Source organism: Scyliorhinus canicula, chromosome 9, assembly GCF_902713615.1.
Source record: "Scyliorhinus canicula chromosome 9, sScyCan1.1, whole genome shotgun sequence".
NCBI classification, from domain to species: domain Eukaryota; kingdom Metazoa; phylum Chordata; class Chondrichthyes; order Carcharhiniformes; family Scyliorhinidae; genus Scyliorhinus; species Scyliorhinus canicula.
This window is the reverse complement of record NC_052154.1, coordinates 31,086,475-31,106,960: the sequence shown is the minus strand read 5'-3', so window position 1 is coordinate 31,106,960 and position 20,486 is coordinate 31,086,475. Positions and strand designations below refer to the sequence as shown.

The window sequence follows — 20,486 nt, the reverse complement described above, 5'->3', positions numbered from 1 at the left end:
TGGCGTTTGCACGTTCTCGCCGTGTCTGTGTGGGTTCCCTCCAAAGCTGTGCAGGTTAGCTGCATTGGCCATGGTAAATTGTCCTTTAGTCCAAAGATGTGTAGGTTAGGTTACAGGGTTGTGGGATGGGGATGGGGAAGGGGAAGGGGAAGTGGGCCCGGGTGGGGTGCTCTTTAGGAGGGTAGGTGCAGACTCAATGGGCCAAATGGCCTCCTTATGCAATCTCGTGATTCGATAAACATCATTCATCCATTTTAGATAATGTAGTGCTTCAACCTTTCACATTTGGCTATATTTTGACATTCTATGTCATTTTAATTTTGAATTAGTTGAGAATATTTGACAAAATATGGTATTGTCACTGGACTAGTAATCCAGAGACCCAGGGTAATGCTTTGAGAATTCAGATTCAAATCCCAGCAGGGCAGATGCTGAAATCTGAATTAAATAAAAACCTGGAACTAAAAGGCTAATAATGCTCAGGAAACCATTGTCGATTACCGTAAAACCCCACCTGATTCACTATTGTCCTTCAGGGGAGAAAATCTGTCGTCCTTTCCTGGTCTAGCGTACCTAGACCCAGAGCACCGTGGTTGCCATTTTACTGCCCTCAAAATGACCGAGGAAATCACTTATTTCAAGGGCAATTAGGGATGTGCCACAGATCTGGACCAGCCAGTAATGCCCATATCCCATGAATGAATGAAAAAGAGTATTTGCGTTAGTTGGGGAGGCTGGGACGATACGGGATATAGCCTGACAGATCTTCCAGTATGTATGTTCGGAAACATTCATCCACAGGAAGGGTGGTAGAAGTTTGAAATCCTCAACTGTTAATTTTTAAATCTGAGATTTTAACTTTGTTAACCAAAGATGTTGAGGGGCCGGGAACAATGGTTTGTAATTAAACCACAGATCATCTGGGTTGTCATTAAATGGCAGATCTAGCTTTTAAGCTGCTAAGTGGCCTGCACCTTTTCCAATGTCCAGATATATTTTACTGTTGGGTCTAAGTGTAGCCAGGAGGTAAATTCACCTCAGCTGCCTTCCATTCTGGCACTATTCTTAATCTCAGTTTTATTTATACCCTGAGCTGGGCATAGGGAGAGTAATGGGGATGGGTGGGGGGAATTGGATGGGGGAAACTTATAGCAATAGCTATGAATGTAAATGTTGTGGGTTCCCTGAATCATTGACAACCAGGACTTTCAACAAGGTATTTATTCACTGGCAGCTACTTTGCGCTCTGCTCACGCTCCCAGCGATAACTCCCGTGCTCCCGCCACATCATCACGTTCTCACGTGACCACACGGTCGACAGTGAACATCTGTTAAAGGTTGTTGCTGTGCATCATGCACTCAAGGGGGTTATAGAAACAAGAACATCTAAACTCACTTTCAGATTCTTACAGACGTGTCATGATTGACCTTTATTTCCAGTTCATAGAGTAATATATTTTACTGTCATTTTAACCGATGAGGATTTAAATCTGGAAACAAAATTCTTACTCCAGCAACAAAATGTACCAGCCTTTCAAACATCGCAAAAAAATTAAAAGCAGAATATTTATCTCACGGCAAGAGGGATTTGGGTGTTTCAAGTATACGAAAAGCTACTCCACAGGTCTGAAAGGTAAAGTAAAGGCCAATACCATGTTGGCCTGTTGCTCAAGAAGATTGGAACGCAAAATTGAGGAACTTACTCTCCGGAGCCTTGGTCAGACCTTATCTGGAGCATTGTGTTCAGTTCTGGACAGGGCACTTCAGGAAAGGCTTTTGAGGGGGCGAAATGCAGCTTCAGCAGAATGATACTATATTTATCACGGTTGAATATCTCCTGTACACTGCTGTGTGCAACCCTGGAGATAAATCTTTGGATGTTCAAAAATGTTGGGTTTTTAGACATTTTCTTTGACCATTTCTCTTCACCAGATGTAAAAGTATTGAAAGTGGCGGGGGTGGGGTGGGGGGGGGGGCTGTTTGTCTTGACTGTCAAGCATCATCCAGTTGTGTAATGAGTCCTTTTGCTTTCCGATTGGGGCAGGGAGTCACATGAATGGATGTGTGGCTGACTAATGGCTGGAGCATGGGGGAAAGCCATGTGATGAAGCCTCCAGGAATACGTTTAATCACAGTTGGGAGCCCTAGTTGAATAAAGCGGGCAGATCGCATAAACGTGGCTTGTATATGCTTGACTTTAGAAGGTTGAGGGATGACCTAAACACATACATGGGGCTAGATTCTCCGATTTTGAGGCTACGCGGGAGGAGTTATCTAGTTTAACGATGAAAAGATCGGCGAGGCTCCAGCACCGACACTCCAACCAGTGAGGGGCTAGCAGCCATGGCAAGTAAAACACACCACCTTTATGAAATAAAGGGCGGAGAATTGCCGGGTCCGTGGCCACGCGTGTGCTTGGCGATGACCTGCAGCAGTCATGCTGTACAACATGGTCCACGCGTGGACCCGATCTGCCAGATCATAGAATCATAGAATTTACAGTGCAGAAGGAGACCATTTGGCCCATCGAGTCTGCACCGGCTATTGGAAAGAGCACCCCACTTAAGCCCACGCCTCCACCCCATCCCCACAACCCAGCAACCCCACCCAACCTCTTTGGACACTAAGGGCAATTTATTATGGCCAATCCACCTAACCTGCACATCTTTGGACTGTGGGAGGAAACCGGAGCACCCGGAGGAAACCCACGCAGTCACGGGGAGAATGTGCAGACTCCGCACAGACAGTGACCTAAGCCGGAATCGAACCTGGGACCCTGGAGCTGTGAAACAACTGTGCTAACCACTGTGCTGTCATGCTGCCCCCTTGGAAACCCCCTCGCCACCCCCAGATCATCTCCCACCAGTCCCCTCCCCAGCCCTTGCCGAAGCCCCCCTGCCCAGTGGCACGGCTTCTCCCCCCATGACTGTGGCGCCGCTGCACACGGTCTGCAGCCGCCACGCCAGATTCACGAAAACTGAGAGCACAAGTGAACGGCGCAGTCATGAACCCGGCCTATCGGGGGCAGGGCATCGGGGGTGTGGCTTCAGGTAATGTCCTGAGGCTGTCCCAATGGCGTGCGGCGTACTCCTCGAAGACTCCGTTTTGGGGAGCATCCGAAAATAGGCGCCGCCCTCGATTCAGTCGTAAACAGAGATTCTCCGCCCGATCACCAATTACAAAATTGCCGTCGGGAAACACAGAATCCCACCCATGTTCTTTAAAATGATCAAGGGATTTGTGAAGATCGATACAGAGAAACTATTTCCTCTGATTGGAAAATCAGGAACAAAGTGGCATAATCTTCAAATTAGAATAAGCCATTTAGGCAGAAATCAGGAAAGAGTTTTCATACAGATGGCAGTAGAAATGTAGAACTCCACCACCACCAATCCCTACCCTCCCACACCCCCAACATCCCACAAAAGGCTGTGGGTTCTGATTCAACTGGAATTTTCAAGACTGACCTCAGTAGCTTTTTGTGAGGCAGGGAGCAAAAGTGGGTCAATAGAATTGAGGTATAAATGACCTAATCACAGTTCAAGGGGCTGAATGGCCTCCTCCTGTTTCTAAGTTCCTGTGTCAAAGCAGGAGTTTTATGGTAATTATAGAAATACTTAGCAATTTATGAACTGAACATTAATTCTTAAATTATAAGTGACTAAGTACAAAACTGTTGAAAATTAAACAGAACAAAGACTAACAAAAAAATGAATCTAAAAAATCCAATCTGTTATTATTTCTGTGTGATATTCAGCACCCTTTCTTAACTTTCTGATTTTGTTGTACATTTCCCTTGCAGTATCTCACAAATCATCACTAATAGCTCCAGTTTCTTCGATCCCTGATTCTGACAGATGCTCACAATTTCTCCTTTTCAAGGAGTAATTCCATTTCTCCAGCCTCCGGTGATGGTTTCTCCTTCTTCATATTCCTCTGAATTCCAAGGAAGTTGCACAGTTTCATCAGCAACAGGTCAACTATTTCTTCATCCTCCCGAGGCTGAAAAAGAATCAAATTAACTGATATTGTCAGGAAATAAAGACAGTTAATTAATTTATATTTGTATTGTGTCTATTAGAAATAAGGTACAAGTTTAAGTTTAATTTGTGTTTCTGTATTTGTGTGCTAAGAAGGGGTTAAAACATCAGTTTAGCTTCATGTTAAACAAAGGTGCCTGCAAGTCTGTAGGTTTTAGTATTACTTTAAATTTACCTGCATTGTGATGAAGGTTTTATGACGTAAAAGCAATTACAAGATTTTAAAAGGAATAAGCTGTTGCTTAGCAACCAGAGGCCCACACAGAAAAGCTGAAGCACTTGACTTTCAGTTTGGAACAAGGTAAACCAGACGCAAGAAGCATTTCACTGAAACTTCGAGAACAGGCAGGACAATGTGCAGGGACAGAAAACCAGTCCCAATCTAAAGAACAGAAGTCCCAGAAACTAGGGAATGGAACAGAGGAAAGTCCCAGGATTTCTGTGAAGTCAAAGGAAGTTAAAGTAAGAAGCAGAGAGAGGCTCTCAAGGCTGCAAGGTGGAGAAGCCAGAGACCCCTGGTGGTCCTCAGGTAAACGATGCCTTGACACAGCCTGTGAAGCAGTAGTGTTCTATCGGCCTGGCTGCATACCTGAGAGATTGTACGGGTGCTTAAATGCATGTGGAAATCCGGGGCAGCTAAATACTAAAATGAGAGATTGAAATCCTAAATGTGTATCCTTGGTGAAGCTATCCAAGAAAGAGTGTTGTTTGAGTGGCGATTCTAGGGTGTGTTTTTGACAGGGGAGTTGAGAAACTCTCGTGTGAAAGTCAGAGTTCCAGTGGGACCAGCTGGCCCAGTGTGACAGGCATCTGGGGGAATTGATGAGAAATACACAGAAACTTTATTGGGTGGTATCTGTCACATGGTTTCAGAGTGTGTGGTGTGTCTGACCACAATACATCTATTGGTTTACAGGGACTGTGATATCCTTACAAATCTGTACATATCTGTAATGGTAGCTGGGGTGAAGGAGTAATGTATTATAGTTCATCTTTTGTTGTTTCATAATAACTATTCTTTAGTTAAAGTTTATCTGAGGCCCTGGGGCTTTGTTCATTCACGCATCTAAGCAAAAATAAAAGTTAGAATCTATCAAGTTGGGCAGCACGGTAGCATTGTGGATAGCACAATTGCTTTACAGCGCCAGGGTCCCAGGTTCGATTCCGGCTTGGGTCACTGTCTGTGCGGAGTCTGTACATTCTCCCTGTGTCTGCGTGGGTTTCCTCCGGGTGCTCCGGTTTCCTCCCACAGTCCAAAGATGTGCAGGTTAGGTGGATTGGCCATGCTAAATTGCCCTTGGTGTCCAAAATTGCCCTTAGTGTTTGGTGGGGTTCCTGGGTTATGGGGATAGGGTGGAGGTGTTGACCTTGGGTAGGGTGCTCTTTCCAAGAACCGGTGCAGACTCGATGTGCGGAATGGCCTCCTTCTGCACTGTAATTTCTAATTCTATCTATAAGTTGGTGAAAAGGTGGGAAGGGGGTGGTACATACTCTGGGGGATGTCCCATGTGTATCAGGGACAGTCCCCCCACAGGTTCCGAATTAAAGAAAGTGAGCTGCAGAGAGCAGACTTGATACAAAGTGTGCTTGAGAAAAGCCCTGGAGGCCCCAGAGAGCAGCCAAAGGTTAGTGACTCTGTGCTGCGGGTCATTTAGAGCAAAGATATCCTTTGGCAAAGTGGTGTTCTGCTCAGCACGGAGCCAGAGTTTCAGTGAAGCTGGTCAACTGACATCTGAACAAGTGTTTGGATGGGGCTGTTGAGAAATCCATAGAATCTGCTTTGGTTGCATCAGTCAGTTACTTTGGAGTGTGATATGTCTGACCACAGTTCGAATACGTACCCTGAATATTAGAGTATAAGATAAATAGGGTAAATTGTTTTTATCCATCCAAGTTTTTAATCTATCTTTAAAGATCTAGCTGGGGTGAAGGAATTGTGAATATTTGAATCATTTTCTTGTGTTTTTATTGAGATCTTTTCAACTTTTTGTTACTGGTGTAATATAGTTCATTTTTATTCTTTAATAAATGCTTTATTCTTGATGTTAAAAGCTCATCAGCAGACTCCTGTGATTTTTTTCCTCCATAGTTTCTGAAAAAAATTACAAGTTAGGATCTATCAAGCCATTTCACTCTGGGATCTGACTTGTCCATAGAGTCCCTACAGTGCTGAAGAAGACCATTTGGCCCATCGAGTCTGCACTGACCCTCTGATAGAGCACCCTACCTAGGGCCGCTCCCTATCCCCATAACTCCACTTAAACTATGGGTTAATTTTAGCGTGGCCAATCCACCTAACCTGTACGTCTTTGGACTGTGGAAGAAAAGCGGAGCACCCGGAGGAAACCCACGCAGACACGGGGAGAACGTGCAAACCCCACACAGACAGTAACTCAAGGCCCGAATTGAACCCGATCTCTGGCGCTGTGAGGCAATAGTGCAAACCATTGTGTCACCGTGCTGCCCATTAATAACATCAGCTGAGATTGTAGCAGTGCTCATTTTATATGAGCCAAACCAGCACAGCACAACCTCCAAAGGCAATGTGAAATGCAACAAGAGATTAATATATATTATTTTCATGCTTATAATGAGATTCCTAAGGTACAATGAGAGCAGGAATGCAAATCATGCAGTTTTATCAACCTTGTGCATTAACTAGTGACTTAACAGTGGAGGGAAAAACATCAGTCGTCTCTGACAATCTCCAATTGCGTTTATGTGTGCTTAAACAAGCTTGGCTGCCTGTGTGTGTATGTATGTTAAGTTGTAATTGTGCAATTTATTTTAGCAAAAACAAAATAAAGGGTCCAAGTTTGTTTCGATACAAACCAGTGGATTACGTCGTTCCTCGCTGAAGGACACAAGTAAGGCAGAGACAAGCACATTTAAGAGGACAAATCCAATGAAGATAACACAGGTACCGATGATTAATGCACCCATGAATGGAGTAGTTCTCATCACCTGAACAAGGGAAAGAGAAAAATGATTGACGTAATTCGTAGTTTATAAATAAATTATCATAGAATTTACAGTGCAGAAGGAGGCCATTTGGCCCATCGAGTCTGCACCGGCTCTTGGAAAGAGCACCCTACCCAAGGTCAACACCTCCACCCTATCCCCATAACCCAGTAACCCCACCCAACACTAAGGGCAATTTTGAAAACGAGGAAGCAAGAGCACTGAACTGGCTTTGATGTGGTCCAAGAGTTGTTAATCAGAGCTAAATGTTTATAAACACTGTGGTTAGTTTCACAGCAGGCTACTTGAGATCCACTCAAGCGTGAAGGGAAATGAGGTTAAACAATCCAGACAGCTGGCCGTATGTAAACTGTCAATCATAGCCTGTTAAAATCAATTTCACATTGATGTGAATTAAAGTGTAGCAGATCAAAGATCTAAGGGGGTTTAATCACAGCTGATGTGATTTCCCCTTTTTAGGAATTTACAGTTGCTGCTTCCTCTGCCTGAGCCAGCACAGGTGAGTTTTAAACCAGTGGTTTTTTTGACTGGCCGGAATTCTCTGCCAGTGGGATTCTCCGTGCCGCCGGAAGCACAACCCCTCCAGCGGGTTTCCCGGCGGCGTGGGTTATCTCCAATGGGGACTCACATTGCCCAGCGGTGGAAATGGAGAATCCTGCTGCTGGCGACGGTGAACCACCAAGAAACACGGGGCTGCAGAGGCAGACAAGTCACTCCACTGTCTCTGTGTGCACTGCCGTCTAGCTTCCTGGCGCAGGTCTCTCTTATGGGGTGGGGGTCGCTGTGATGGGGCTCTGGTGGGGGGTTCGTTGGGGAAGGGAAGGAGTGGGGGGGGGGGGACTCAGAAATTCTTATCATCGTCGGGGGGGGGGGGGGGGGGGGGGGGGGGGTGATGAGAAGGGGGTGGGGTGAGGGGGGGGGGGGTGCCCAGCCACCGGAGCATGCTATTGGCCAACCACTCAAAATGCTGCCTGAAAGTAGGATTGGTGACAGAATCCCTCGCAATCCCCACCATGCATATATTTGCGATGTGAGGAATAGGGAATTGCCACTGGATTCTCGCTCCCAGCCTGAGTGCAGATCAGTGGTGATTCATTCCCAGCGGGAGAATGTAGAGCAGGATTCTCCCTTTGTGCTGACACTGAGACTAAATTGTGTGCGGCTCACGCTCCCATTGGGGGCGCTATTTTGTAAGAGTTTCGGGACACGCAAATGGGCCAGCACTCTGCTGGCATGAATTCAGAGGCCTTCTGAGCATTCAAAGGACACAGGCAGCACTCAGCTGTGTGAGCAGCCGTGAGCCTATATTTAGCACCTAAGGGGTGTGTTTAAAAGACAAATTGCACAATGGTCGTCTGAGCCAGGCCAACAGATTGTGAGGGGCCCATTCCGCGTCACAGATTTAACACCAAATTGTGCTGCTTTTCCACAATGTTCTTTTTTTATTTCCGATTTCCAGCACCAGCAGTACCCTGCTTTTATTTCACCGAATATGTGCACTGATTCTAAAAGTATGGGCGCAGTGTCCCCATGGGGAAATGAGGAAAATCCTGTAGGCTGGGGTGCTTATTTCGGTTGGGGGGGGGGGGGAGTTGCAGTCCTTTATGAGGTGGGGGAGTCCCGTGGGGGCAGTTGACCAGTGGGGCATATGGTTGAGGTTTGGGGAGCCCGCTGGGGGCGGGGGGTGGGGAGGTGGGCCCCATGGGGGTTAGTTCAGGAGGTTATCACGTTTTCAGATGGTCTCCAAAGCAGAGTAATTTCCCATCAGAAGTTTGCACTTCCCAGGCAAATGCCCTGCAATCCATGCCTAGAGCTCCAGTGGTGGGGGAGAGGGGGGGGGGGGGCAATCCCCCAGAACATCTTTGGAATACCCCCCCCCCCCCCCCCCCCCCCCCCCCCCACACTGCCATGGAGCTCGGAGGTTACGACCCATCCTACCTACCCTGCAATATACCCTCACAATTCTCTTAATATTTTTGTCAAACATGATTTCCCTTTCATAAAACTGTGCTGACTTTGCCTAATTACAGTGATTTTCCAAGTGGCCTGTTACCTTGTCCTTTTATAATAGATTGTAGTATTTTCCTCAATACTAAAGACAGGATAATGGATCTATTGTTCCCTGTCTCCCTCCTTTCTTAATCCGCAGTTACGTTTGTCATCATCCAATCCACGAGGACTACTTTAAGGCTCACTTATTGTAATGTGTTGCACAAGCAGAAGAAAGATCTGTAAGTTTACAGAGCGGACTGAACTATTCAATAAAACAGCTTGAACTTGGAGAACTATGTGGAGAGTTTCTATTTTCTTTATGGTCCCTCATTTAAGACTTTGAATTATATTAAAATGCACCAGATGGTTTAACTTCGGTATTTTGCCTCAAATATTATTCAATATTATTCAGATTTGCTGAAGCCCTACAAATAGATCTTGTAGTTTCATAGTTTAGGTCATAGATGGCGCAGTAATACTGCGACAATGTGTGTTGCAATAACACATGAAACAAATTATTGCCCCCTTTGATCATTCAATGTGAACCAGTCTACGCTACAGTCAGAAACATTTCAAAGTCCCCCCATGGAAACAAATCTACCAACAATACTCAATCAGGCTCACAGATAATTTCTGTCCCAAGCTATGTATAAAAACCTCTGAAGTGGCCGGAAGATGACCCAAATAATCCTAACAGTGTCGGATGGAAGAACCATCACCGTATTTACTGTTGTGGTTAATATGGTAGACCGCCACCTTTTCAACACAACTCTCAATGAATCTTTGGCATATCCCAAAAATCAATGCAACAAATGTTCTTTGTTTAATTTTGTCTCCTGTTGGCAGAAATCCTTCTAACATTTATTGATCATTTAGAATGACCAATTTAATGCTCCCCTCTTATTTACTCCTTACCAAACCTCTTTCTCTTCCTACTGATCAATGGTTCATTTTGTTAAATGGATAAACGTTGATATGTTGCCAGGATATATGACAATTGCCATGATGACATTGAGAGAGAAATTAACTGAATGTAGAAGTTTGGCAAGTGTCAGTGGAAGGATGAAAGATCCGTGTAAACTTCCAAAGAGGTGGAATCTTTCACTACCGTACACGTTGTGCAAACAAAAATTATTGCTTCATAATTATTTACCAACAGTTTATTGATCCCTGACATGTACAATTGGTCAGAGTGGTTAGCAAATTGTCCTGGGCATTTTTGTCACTTCTGCTGTATTTTTATAAGCACTGTAATCACAAACTAAACTGTAAAGTTAGTGATATCCCACCTCATCATAGTTGAAGGTTCCCAGCTGCAGGCGGATAATTGTTATAACTGAACTACTGAAAGTTCTGTAGGAGGATAAGTTCAGACCCAACACCAAGTAACACTGTGGGAGAGAGATTCAATCATTAATTAACTATAATGTAAGGCATAACACATAAGAGCTGTATGTTACTATGGGCAGGCAATTAAATTGTGAACTCAACAGTGTCCATGTGACTTTCTGATATACCTTTCAGGGATAAACTATAAAATAATAACGTTCATTTACATGGCACCTCTAACATCGTAAAACATCCCAAAGGACTTGAGAGGAGTGTTGTCCAACAATCTGTGACACCGAGTCACAAAGGGATTGATGTGACCATCAATTCACGCGACACGTGGTTAGAAGTGAACAGTGGTTTTAATAGTCTTTCAACAGAGCCTGCCTGTGACGAGATGAACTGAGAGCAGGCTCACGACTGCCAAGCTTTATACTTCCGGTTAGTGGGAGGAGCCATGGGCGGAGCCAAGGGTGGAGCCCAGTACAAACTCCTCATCTCCCCCTATGGGCAGAGCCGCACAACTGCTCGTATACCGAGCTTACATAGACACTGTACATCATATATAATAACAGTGTGAATTACACAGACTGTGATTCACCACAGGGCCATTAGAAAATGATGACTAAAAGCTTGGTCAAAGAGGAGGGAAGCAAGAAAGAGGATCAGAGAGGCTTGGGAGGTAATTCCAGAGGTTAGGGCCTTGGCAGCTGAAGACAATGGTGGAGTAACTAAAATCGATAATGTCAAAAGGCCAGAATTGGAAGAGAACAGATATCGCGGAATGTTGGACTAGCGAAAGTCATAGAAATAGAGAGGGATGAGGCTATGGAATGATTTCAAGGCAAGGATGAGAATTTTTAAATTTAGGTGTTGCTTAACCAATGGCTAATGTAGGTCAGCAGGCACAAAGCGATGGGCGAATGAGACTTTACGTCAGCAATGACACAAGCATCAGCCTTTTGGATGAGCTTAAGGTTACAGAATGTGGAAGATAGGGGCCAGCCAGGAGTTAGTTGGAATACTCAATAGCAAGGGAATGGATGAGGGTTTCAGCGGGCAGGGTAAGATGAGATGGGGTAGAGTCATGCAATGTTGCGGAGGTAGAAATAGACACCCTTAGTAATGGCATAAATATGCAGTTCAAAGCTGATCTTGGAGTCAGATATGACACCAAGATTGTGAACAGTGTGGTTCAGCCTCATTCAGTAGGCAGAAAGAGGGTTGGAGCTTGAGGCTTTGACCTTTGCAATATTTATTTGGGGGAATTTCTGCTCATCCAATGTTTTATGTCAAATAACCATAATGACAACTTATAGAGTGAAGGGGGTCGATAGCGGTGGTGTGAAGTAGAGATTAGTGTCATTACATACATGTATAACATGACACTTTTTCAGGTATTGTTACCAAGAGGCTGCATGTAGATGAGAAATAAGAGGGAGATCTTTGGTGGACACGAAAATTACTCCACTCTAATCAGAATAGAATGATCTGAGCACTCTACGTTTTAATGGATAGGATTAACATCTAGTGCCATATAATAGGGTTTTTAAAGATTTGTTTATGCCAGGACAATTTTAATGCACAGATCACTAATCTACCCCCTGTATTCTGTCCTTAGGAAAGTCCCAAATCAAGCCTTATCCATGAGATTCTTGAATTACTTACTAAGGAATGGTAGCTGAAACCTTCTGACGCTTGTCTTACAGTTTTTATGTAGAATAAACAGTGCAGAAGGAGCCATTTAGCCCATCGGGTCTGCACCGGCCCTTGGAAAGAGCATCCAACCTAAGCCCACACCTCCACCGTATCACCATAAACCAGTAATCCCACCCAACCTTTTTGGACACTAAGGGCAATTTATCATGGCCAATCCATCTAAAGTGCACAACGTTGGCCTGTGTGTGAAAACTGGAGCACCTGGAGGAAACCCAGGCAGATACAGGGAGAACGCGCAGACACCGCACAGACAGTGACCCAAGCCGGGAATCGAACCCAGGTCTCTGACACTGTGAAGCAACAGTGCTACGCACTGTGCTACCGTGCCGCCCCCTGGACTCCATTTGTTCACTGGGGCCGATTGAATTGGGTTTGAACCCAACGCTTTCACCGAGAGGCATGGGGAGGAGGGAGGGAATAGAACCACTGAACCACTCTTTTCAGAGTAACTATTGGGAGATCATCCAGCTATTTAAAGACTAAATTCTAGTCTCCAACCACTGAAGTGGCGGTGGGGATCAAACGCTGATTTAAAAAACAAGAACGTTAGTTAACACACAGCCAAAGGCTCACTCATGTCACTAGTAACCATTTTTAAACAACAGCCTTTACTGCCATGAAAAACTCTTACTCTCCATTTATTCCTGGCACAGACCTGCCAGTGGGAGAATTGAAAGAAAAATCAGGATAATACGTGTTACTTAATATATAAAGCATTGGGGTGGTGGTGGTGGTGGTGGTGGTGGTGGTGGTGGTGGGGGGGGGGGGGGGGGGGGGGGGGGGGGATAATTGGAGACAGTTCATTTTTAATTCGCAAGGATTCTCTTGTTTAAGTGTCAATTTTTGATGATATCTCGAAACTTGGGAATAACTATGTCTCCAGACTACGTGTGAGTAGTTCAATTAAAATGATGCATGTGTCAATGACCCGCGGATTAAATCAACTCAATAAAATTTGTATTTGCTTGATTGAGTTACTGTTCCCTAGATAAGTGGCTCAAGAATTTCATGCGTGAGGATTGGGTCAGGATCTGCCCTCGGGCAGTTCACAATTGGTAATACACTCTAAATAGGTTGAAAGATATAGCTTATATTTTCATTTTAATATTTCCAAATGTTGACAAATTAAGCCTCCCTGCTGATATTTCTGCATGTTGGACCAATATTTGGCTGGTGACCTCCTCTCAGGCCACATCAATGACTTAATCCATCTCTTGTCCTTTGTATCTTTGTTTCCTATTTATTTGATATTGCTTTTCACAGCTTGGCTGTGTTTGCACAGAGGATCATGCGTGCAAATAAAATCCTACCAATGTTCCAGCATGAGTGTCTTTAGGTACAAGATCAGGCCATCGGATTGTCCCAAACAGAAACAATATGAAGCTTCAAATTCACAATTTTTATCTGATTTCTCAACCAGGTGGCAATACCTGGATAGATTTAAATAGAACACTTTCAGGATCACTCTGAGTAATTTGCCGCAGTATCTGAGGAATAAGTGTCATGATTGTTTCCTAGTCCAATATGAACTGTTTGTACTTGTGGTAACTGACCACAAGAAAGGTAAGTTAAACCTTCTTTGCTTCAGAAAACATTAAGGTGATAATAATAGGCTTCAGACATCGGCCACAGCTAAAAACAACTACACACAAGCTCCTCGTGGCTAAACTGAAAACTGGCACATGCCCACACACCCCGTGATGTCAGGCACACCTTTGTTAAAGAATCCATACACATAATCAAATAGGAAGGTGCTTATTAAAACACTACAAAAACACTCCACAACACTTCTTCCCCCTAAAATTTCAATTCCCCTTAAGGCGAGACAGCACCAAACATCAGAACACATATGTCACAACTAATAGGTCAGTCTTTCAGGAACTTTGCGACTATGTTGTGATCTGCAAAGAACCACTGGTGACTCAGTAGACACTGGAAAGTCGTGATTCAGTTGGGCTAGACTTGAGGGCACAGAGGTAGGTTGGGTATTAGTGAGAGAATGTCTTTCAACCTCTCCTGGAATTGCATCCACTGGAACCACTTCCTGTTGAATTTCCACAGCCACATTTCCTTCTGCTGTGTGATCTGGAAACTTGGCTGTCTCAGAGTTGTGGTGTAGACAAATGTGGTCTCAGTGTCTGCAAATGACGCTTCCATTCATCAGCTTCACCGCTAACGATACTGGGCCACTTTGGTTCAGAATAACTCTAGGCAGCTATTGTTGGTTACTGCTGAAAATCCTGACACAGACACAGTCAATTCCTCCGATTGAAATGCCTCTCCTTCTGCATTTCCTGTCTCCTGCCCACTCTCGCTTTGGCATTTGGATGCAGCAGATTCGGGTCAGCCTTTGGCTTCCTACCCATCTGCATTTTAGCCGGTGAAAGACCTGTTGCCGTTTGTGGATACAGTACTGGAATTAAGTGTCATGATTGCTCCTAGTCCAATATGAACTGTTTGTACTTGTGGTAACTGACCACAAGAAAGGTAAATTAAATTTTCTTTGCTTCAGAAAACATTAAGGTGATAATAATTGGCTTCAGACACTGGCCACAGCTAAAAACAACTAAACACAAGCTTACTGGAGTTGAGAACCACGAGAGCTCAGTTCCCAAAGTACTGCCTGCCATTCTCTTCAGTCTTATTTCAGTGCCTGAAGTTCGCTCTGTGATGCGACCATCAATTCACTCGAGACAAGAGTAGAAATAAACTGTGGCTTTAATCAACTAGAACAGTGCCTGCCTGCGACTGATCTAACACTGAGAACTTCCTACAGGTCGACTGCTCTTTATACCTCCCTTCAAGGGGAGGAGCCATGGGCGGAGCCCATACAGGCCCCAACATGTTCCCTTATGGATAATGCCATACAATGGCCAATAGGTGGAGCCCACAAGGGCAACAGCAGATACAAATACAAGGGCAACAGCATAGCACAGATACAATGGTGGATTATTGATATAATACATTCACCACATTCACCCCCTGTTAAAAAAATGAAGTCCGGCGGGGGTGACAGGTTCATAAGTTCAGCCGGTCCGGAGCACGGATTGTGCGCTGTGATCGCCGAAGTTCTGGCTTTGTTGCTGGCCCGGGTGTCGAATTCGTCCGTGCTGACATCGGTAGTGAGGGCGCCGGTGTGGGTACAGACATGGACTCCAGGAGCATCTCTTCTGGAGCTTCATTCCTGTGGATTGGTGAAGGGAGGATGGCGGGCAGGAGGGAGCGCAGAAGCCATATAGGGGCGGAGGCGCTGGTCATGGTAGGTTGGGCGGCGGTGGTGGTGGTGGTGGAACCGGTGGGCGCCAGGTCCCGGAGGGAGACCGTATCCTGTCGGCCATCAGGGTGTTTGCTAAATGCTTACTGGGGGTTGGAGTGTAGGAACTGGACCCTCTCTACCAGAGGGTCGAACTTATGGTTCCTGACGTGTTTTCTGAGTAGGACGGGCCCCGGTGTCTTCAGCCAGGACGGAAGTGAGGTCCCTGAGGTGGATCTTGCAGGGAAAACAAATAGGCGGTCATGAGGGGTCTCGTTTGTGGCCATGCAAAGTAGGGACCTAATAGAGTGCAGCGCATCGGGGAGATTCTGGAAGATTCCTGGAACGCAGGGTCAGTAGGACGGTCTTCCAGACCATCGCGTTCTCCCTCTCTACCTGCCCGTTTCCTTATAACTGGGTTATAACTGGAAGTCCTGCTTGAGGCGATACCCTTACTGAGCAGGTACTGACGCAGTTCGTCGCTCATGAACGACGAGCCCCGATCACTGTGGACATAACTGGGGAAACCAAACAGGGTGAAGACACTATGTAGGGCTTTAATGACGGTGGACGTGGTCATGTCGGGGCAAGGGATTGCAAAGGGAAAGCGGGAGAACTCACCAATAATGTTGAGGAAATATGTATTGTGGTTATTGGAGGGGAGGGGCCCTTTGAAATCAATACTGAGGTGCTCAAATGACTGGGATGCCTTCACCAGGTTGATAGAAGTGCGGTTTGCACTCCGCATAGATCTGGCAGTCCGTGGTCATAGCTCTGACCTCGGTGGAGTAGGGCAGGTTGCGGGCCTTGATGTAGTGGATAAGCCGGGTGACCCCCGGATGGCAGAGGTCATCGTGGAAAGCCCGTAGTCGGTTCTAGTTGATTAAAGCCACAGTTTATTTAGTGAATTGATGGTCGCATCAATTTAATCAACTACAACGCAACTATGGAATCGGCCCTCAAACCTGACCGACTGGAACTCGATCCGCTGGCTGCGGAGGCAAAATAAATTTTTTCACACTGGCTCCGCTGCTTCAAGGCCTATCCCGCCACCTCTTCCACGCCTTCCATCACCGACGAACAGAAGCTGAGCCTCCTCCACGCACGGGTGAGCCATTGAATCTCAGTTCAACTCGATGAGGCCTCCTCCTACGCAGACGCCCTCACGGTGCTCGTAAGCCTCTATGTACGGCCCGTGAACGAGGTATATGCGCGACACATCCTCACCACTCGCCGCCAGCGTCCCGGGGAATCGCTAGAAGACTACCTACGCGACCTCAAAGTCCTCGCACGCAGCTGCAACCACCAGGCCATTATGGCCATTCAACATATGGAACTCCCCGTCCGAGCCGTCTACGTGGCGGGAGTCCGGTCCAACTGCGTGAGACAGCGCCTACTCAAAAAAGGGGCCCTGGACCTGGATCAGATGGTAATGTTAGCCTCTTCTCTGGAAGTAGCGTTCCAAAGCCTTAACGCGTTCCCGGCTGACCACGCGACCCCCTCGTGGGCCCCCGACCAAAGACTACCCCAGGCCTGTGCCCCGCGGCCACCTGCCCACCACGGGGGGCTACCCTGCTATTTCTGCGGCCAGTCCCAACCCCCCGGCAGCACTGCCCGGCCTCTAAAGCGAACTGCAGCAACTGCGGGAGAAAAGGACATTTCGCCAAAGTTTGCCTGGCCAGGTCCAAGAACTCTAAACTGGAGGCCCGACCCTCAGACTCACAGGCCCGCAGACCCTGCAGTGTGGCAGCGTGTCTGCCGACTCCGCTGAACTTTTCATTCAGTACGTACCCAGAAGAGCCTCGTGGCCTTTATCTGTGACTTGCGAATGGCAGGGGGTGGAAGGGCCACTCTGGACCCCCAAAGAAAGCAACAATCCTGCACACTCAGCTCACCCTTGGCTTTGGCATATGGTCCCAGTTCTTCATTATCTATAACAGGAGGCCAACCCTCCATAAGGAATCTTGCCACCCAGGACAAACCAAGACCCCTGACGGTCCACTATTTCATCTATTTGGCATTCGCAGGAGAATTTGAAAGTTATTCAAGCAAGAATATTTTCTCCGGAGGAAATACTGTCTTGTTGGCATATCCAGTAAGGGAAGATGACTCAGACCACATGATGACTCAGTACATATGGTGAATGGATGCCCACAGAAGTTATTGATGAAACTGTCTCAAAACAAAATGGATAGACATTCCTTGTGTAGCAGTAAATATCCCTTCGCAGCTGTTGTCAGTGTGCATGATGCAAATTGAATGGTTTGTTTCTCACCCGTCCTCCATCAGATGAGAGAGTACTGCCACGATGGCATAAGGCAAGGTGTCACATGACAGAATGAGCTCTCTGTCCTGATTAGCTGATTATAGCAGTGATTTCATGTCCATGAAACCTTCCTCTTGGGCTGGACTCACTTCCATTTGGTCTGCTTGTGAAACAGCAGATACAGTAGTGCCAATACTGTTCAAAATTCCCATACTAGTAAAAATAAATCCAGAAATGACCTGAACTCGGACACGTTCTTGGAATTTTCAGCGTCCTTGATAGCTCAAACTTTTTCCTCCTCATGGGACAGACCTTGCACTGTGATTCTATGACCCAGATATTCCACACCCTGTGCCTGGGAGAAGCACTTGCTACAATTCAGACACAGACCTGCCTCTGAAAATCTCTTTAACACTTTATCCGGGTTGTTGATGTGCTCATCCGCAGTTTTCCCTATAATCATGATATCGTCCAAATAAACTGTCACACGGGGAATTTCCTGCAACAGATTGTCCACTGTATTTTGAAGAATCGTTGGAGTGGAAGACACCCCAAAAAAACAAATCCTTGTGGATGTTGTACGTGACAAACAGTTTTGGCTCATCCTGTAAAAAGAGCTGTCGGTAGGCTTGACTCATGTCAAGTTTGGAAAGCGTCTTGCCTTCTGCTGTTGTTGGAAACAGATCTTCCATCCTCGGCAATGGGTAAGCGCCCAGCTTGGAAACCTGATTAATAGTAGATTTGTAATTCCCAAATATATGCACAGTTCCATCACTTTTAAGAACTGGGACAATTGGAGAACTGAATGGGCTCAATGATTCCCATCCTCTGCAACCACTCCAACTCCTCCTCCACTTTTCCTTTCTTGGTGTAGGGCACTGTCCTCAGTTTGAAAAAGAAAGTGGCCTGAGGATCTACGAACAATTTAATTGTAGTGCCCTGCAATGTATCCAGTTTGTCTTTGAAAACGTCAGGATGTTTCTGAATGATGTCCTCTGTTACCTTTTGTGTGCTTTATCTCACCCCAGTTCAGCTGAATTCTCCTGAATCAGTCACATCCGAGTAGACTAGGCCCATGCACTTTTACTACCAGGAGCCGTGCTCTTGTTCTTTGCTTTATGCACAATATCCACCTCAAACACTCCAAGTATGGTCTTGCCAGTGTATGTTCGAAGGTTGACCCTTGTCTGAATAAAGGCTGGCGTCTGCTTAGGGATCCAAATCCTCCTGAAAGTCTCCTCACTAATGACAGATGCAGAGGCTCCTGTGTCCACCTCCATCTTAAGTTTCTGTCCATCGACCCCCACTGTAGCATAAATAGGCTCTGCGTGCACCTCGATCTGTGCGCGGCACGATGACACAGTGCTTAGTTTTGCCGCCTCACAGCTTCAGGGGCCCGGGTTCAATTCCGGCCTAGGGTGACTGGCTGTGTGGTGTTTGCACTTTCTCCCCGTGTCTGTGTGGGTTTCCTCTGGGTTCCCCGGTTTCCTCCCACCGTCCAAAGATGTGCAAGTTAGGCAGATCGGTCATGCTAAATTGCCTGTAGTGTCCAAAGGTTAGGTGGGGTTACTACGTTACGGGGATAAGGTGGAGGAGTGGGCTTAAGTAGAGTGTTCTTTCAAGGGCTGGTGTAGACTCAATGGGCCAAATGGCCTTCTTCTGCACTGTAAATTCTATGAATCACATTAAACATGTTATTGGAGCAATTATCTTCCTGCTCTGCACTTTCCAGGTGGTGTGTAGCAGACTGATGCTTCTTTGAATTTGAAATTCCCTGCCCAGCCTTTGACTGGTTCTTAGCACTCCTGTATAGAACATAGAACATAGAACAGTACAGCACAGAACAGGCCCTTTGGCCCTCGATGTTGTGCCGAGCAATGATCACCCTACTCAAACCCACGTATCCACCCTATACCTGTAACCCAACAACCCCCCCCTTAACCTTACTTTTTAGGACACTACGGGCAATTTAGCATGGCCAATCCACCTAACCCGCACATCTTTGGACTGTGGGAGGAAACCGGAGCACCCGGAGGAAACCCACGCACACACGGGGAGGATGTGCAGACTCCGCACAGACTGTGACCCAGCCGGGAATCGAACCTGGGACCCTGGAGCTGTGAAGCATTTATGCTAACCACCATGCTACCGTGCTGCCCTATGTATAGAATCATAGAATTCCTGCAGTGCAGAAGGAGGCTATTCAGCCCATCAAATCTGCACGTTTTAGCCAAATGCCCCTTTTTGTTGCAATTGTGGCACACAGCATCACTGAATTTGCAATGATTGGCACAGCGTGTGCTTCCACGCCTGAAACATTCCACTGCATTCGCCTTTTTGTTTGCTGGCTCTTTTCTTACTTGATGCACTGCACCTGCCTGTGCCCCACTTTGTGCCTTTTGAATATCCTTGCATCGTTGGGAGACATCTCCATGGCTTGAGAAACTTCCAGAAATTTAGTGTGTTATACCCCAACAAAACGGGTTCTATGCTGTCTTCATCAATGCCGCAGATCAATCTGTCCTGGAGCATATCCTCTAACACTGCCCCAACCTCATAGGCTCAGAGAGTTGACACAGTTCAGCAACAAAAGCAGCTACAGACTATCCTGCCTTCTGAAAATGACTATAGAACTTAAAACATTGGACAATCACTGAGGGTTTAGGCTGGTGATGATTCTGAACGAGTGCAACTCACTCCGCAAATGAAATGTCCCTTGGTTTCCGAGATGCTGCTAAATTCCTCATTAGCTTTGCCCCACGCACACTCAGGAGAATTGAGCACTTTTTATCTTCGCCTGCAATTCCGTTTGCCAGGGAATAGTGCCCCAACCTTTCCACATAGTCAGTCCAGTCCTTGTGCCCCTCCACAAACTAACTGATAGTCCCAAACAGAGCCACTGACC

The 20,486-nt window shown here is 46.2% G+C and overlaps 1 protein-coding gene across 1 annotated transcript in view; it reads right to left on the bottom strand.

Moving 5' to 3' along the window:
• Positions 1-3,738: 3,738 nt before the first annotated feature.
• The window catches only part of LOC119970874 (polycystic kidney disease protein 1-like 2), a 129,640-nt gene continuing 112,892 nt past the window's right edge, over positions 3,739-20,486 (bottom strand). Inside the window, exons 34-36 of the mRNA XM_038805983.1 lie at positions 10,304-10,405; positions 6,873-7,004; positions 3,739-4,002 (exon numbers count right to left, since the gene is read on the bottom strand). Of these exons, the coding sequence (XP_038661911.1) occupies positions 3,862-4,002; positions 6,873-7,004; positions 10,304-10,405 (375 nt within the window). The 3' untranslated portion in view covers positions 3,739-3,861. The remainder of the gene's footprint in view (positions 4,003-6,872; positions 7,005-10,303; positions 10,406-20,486) is intronic.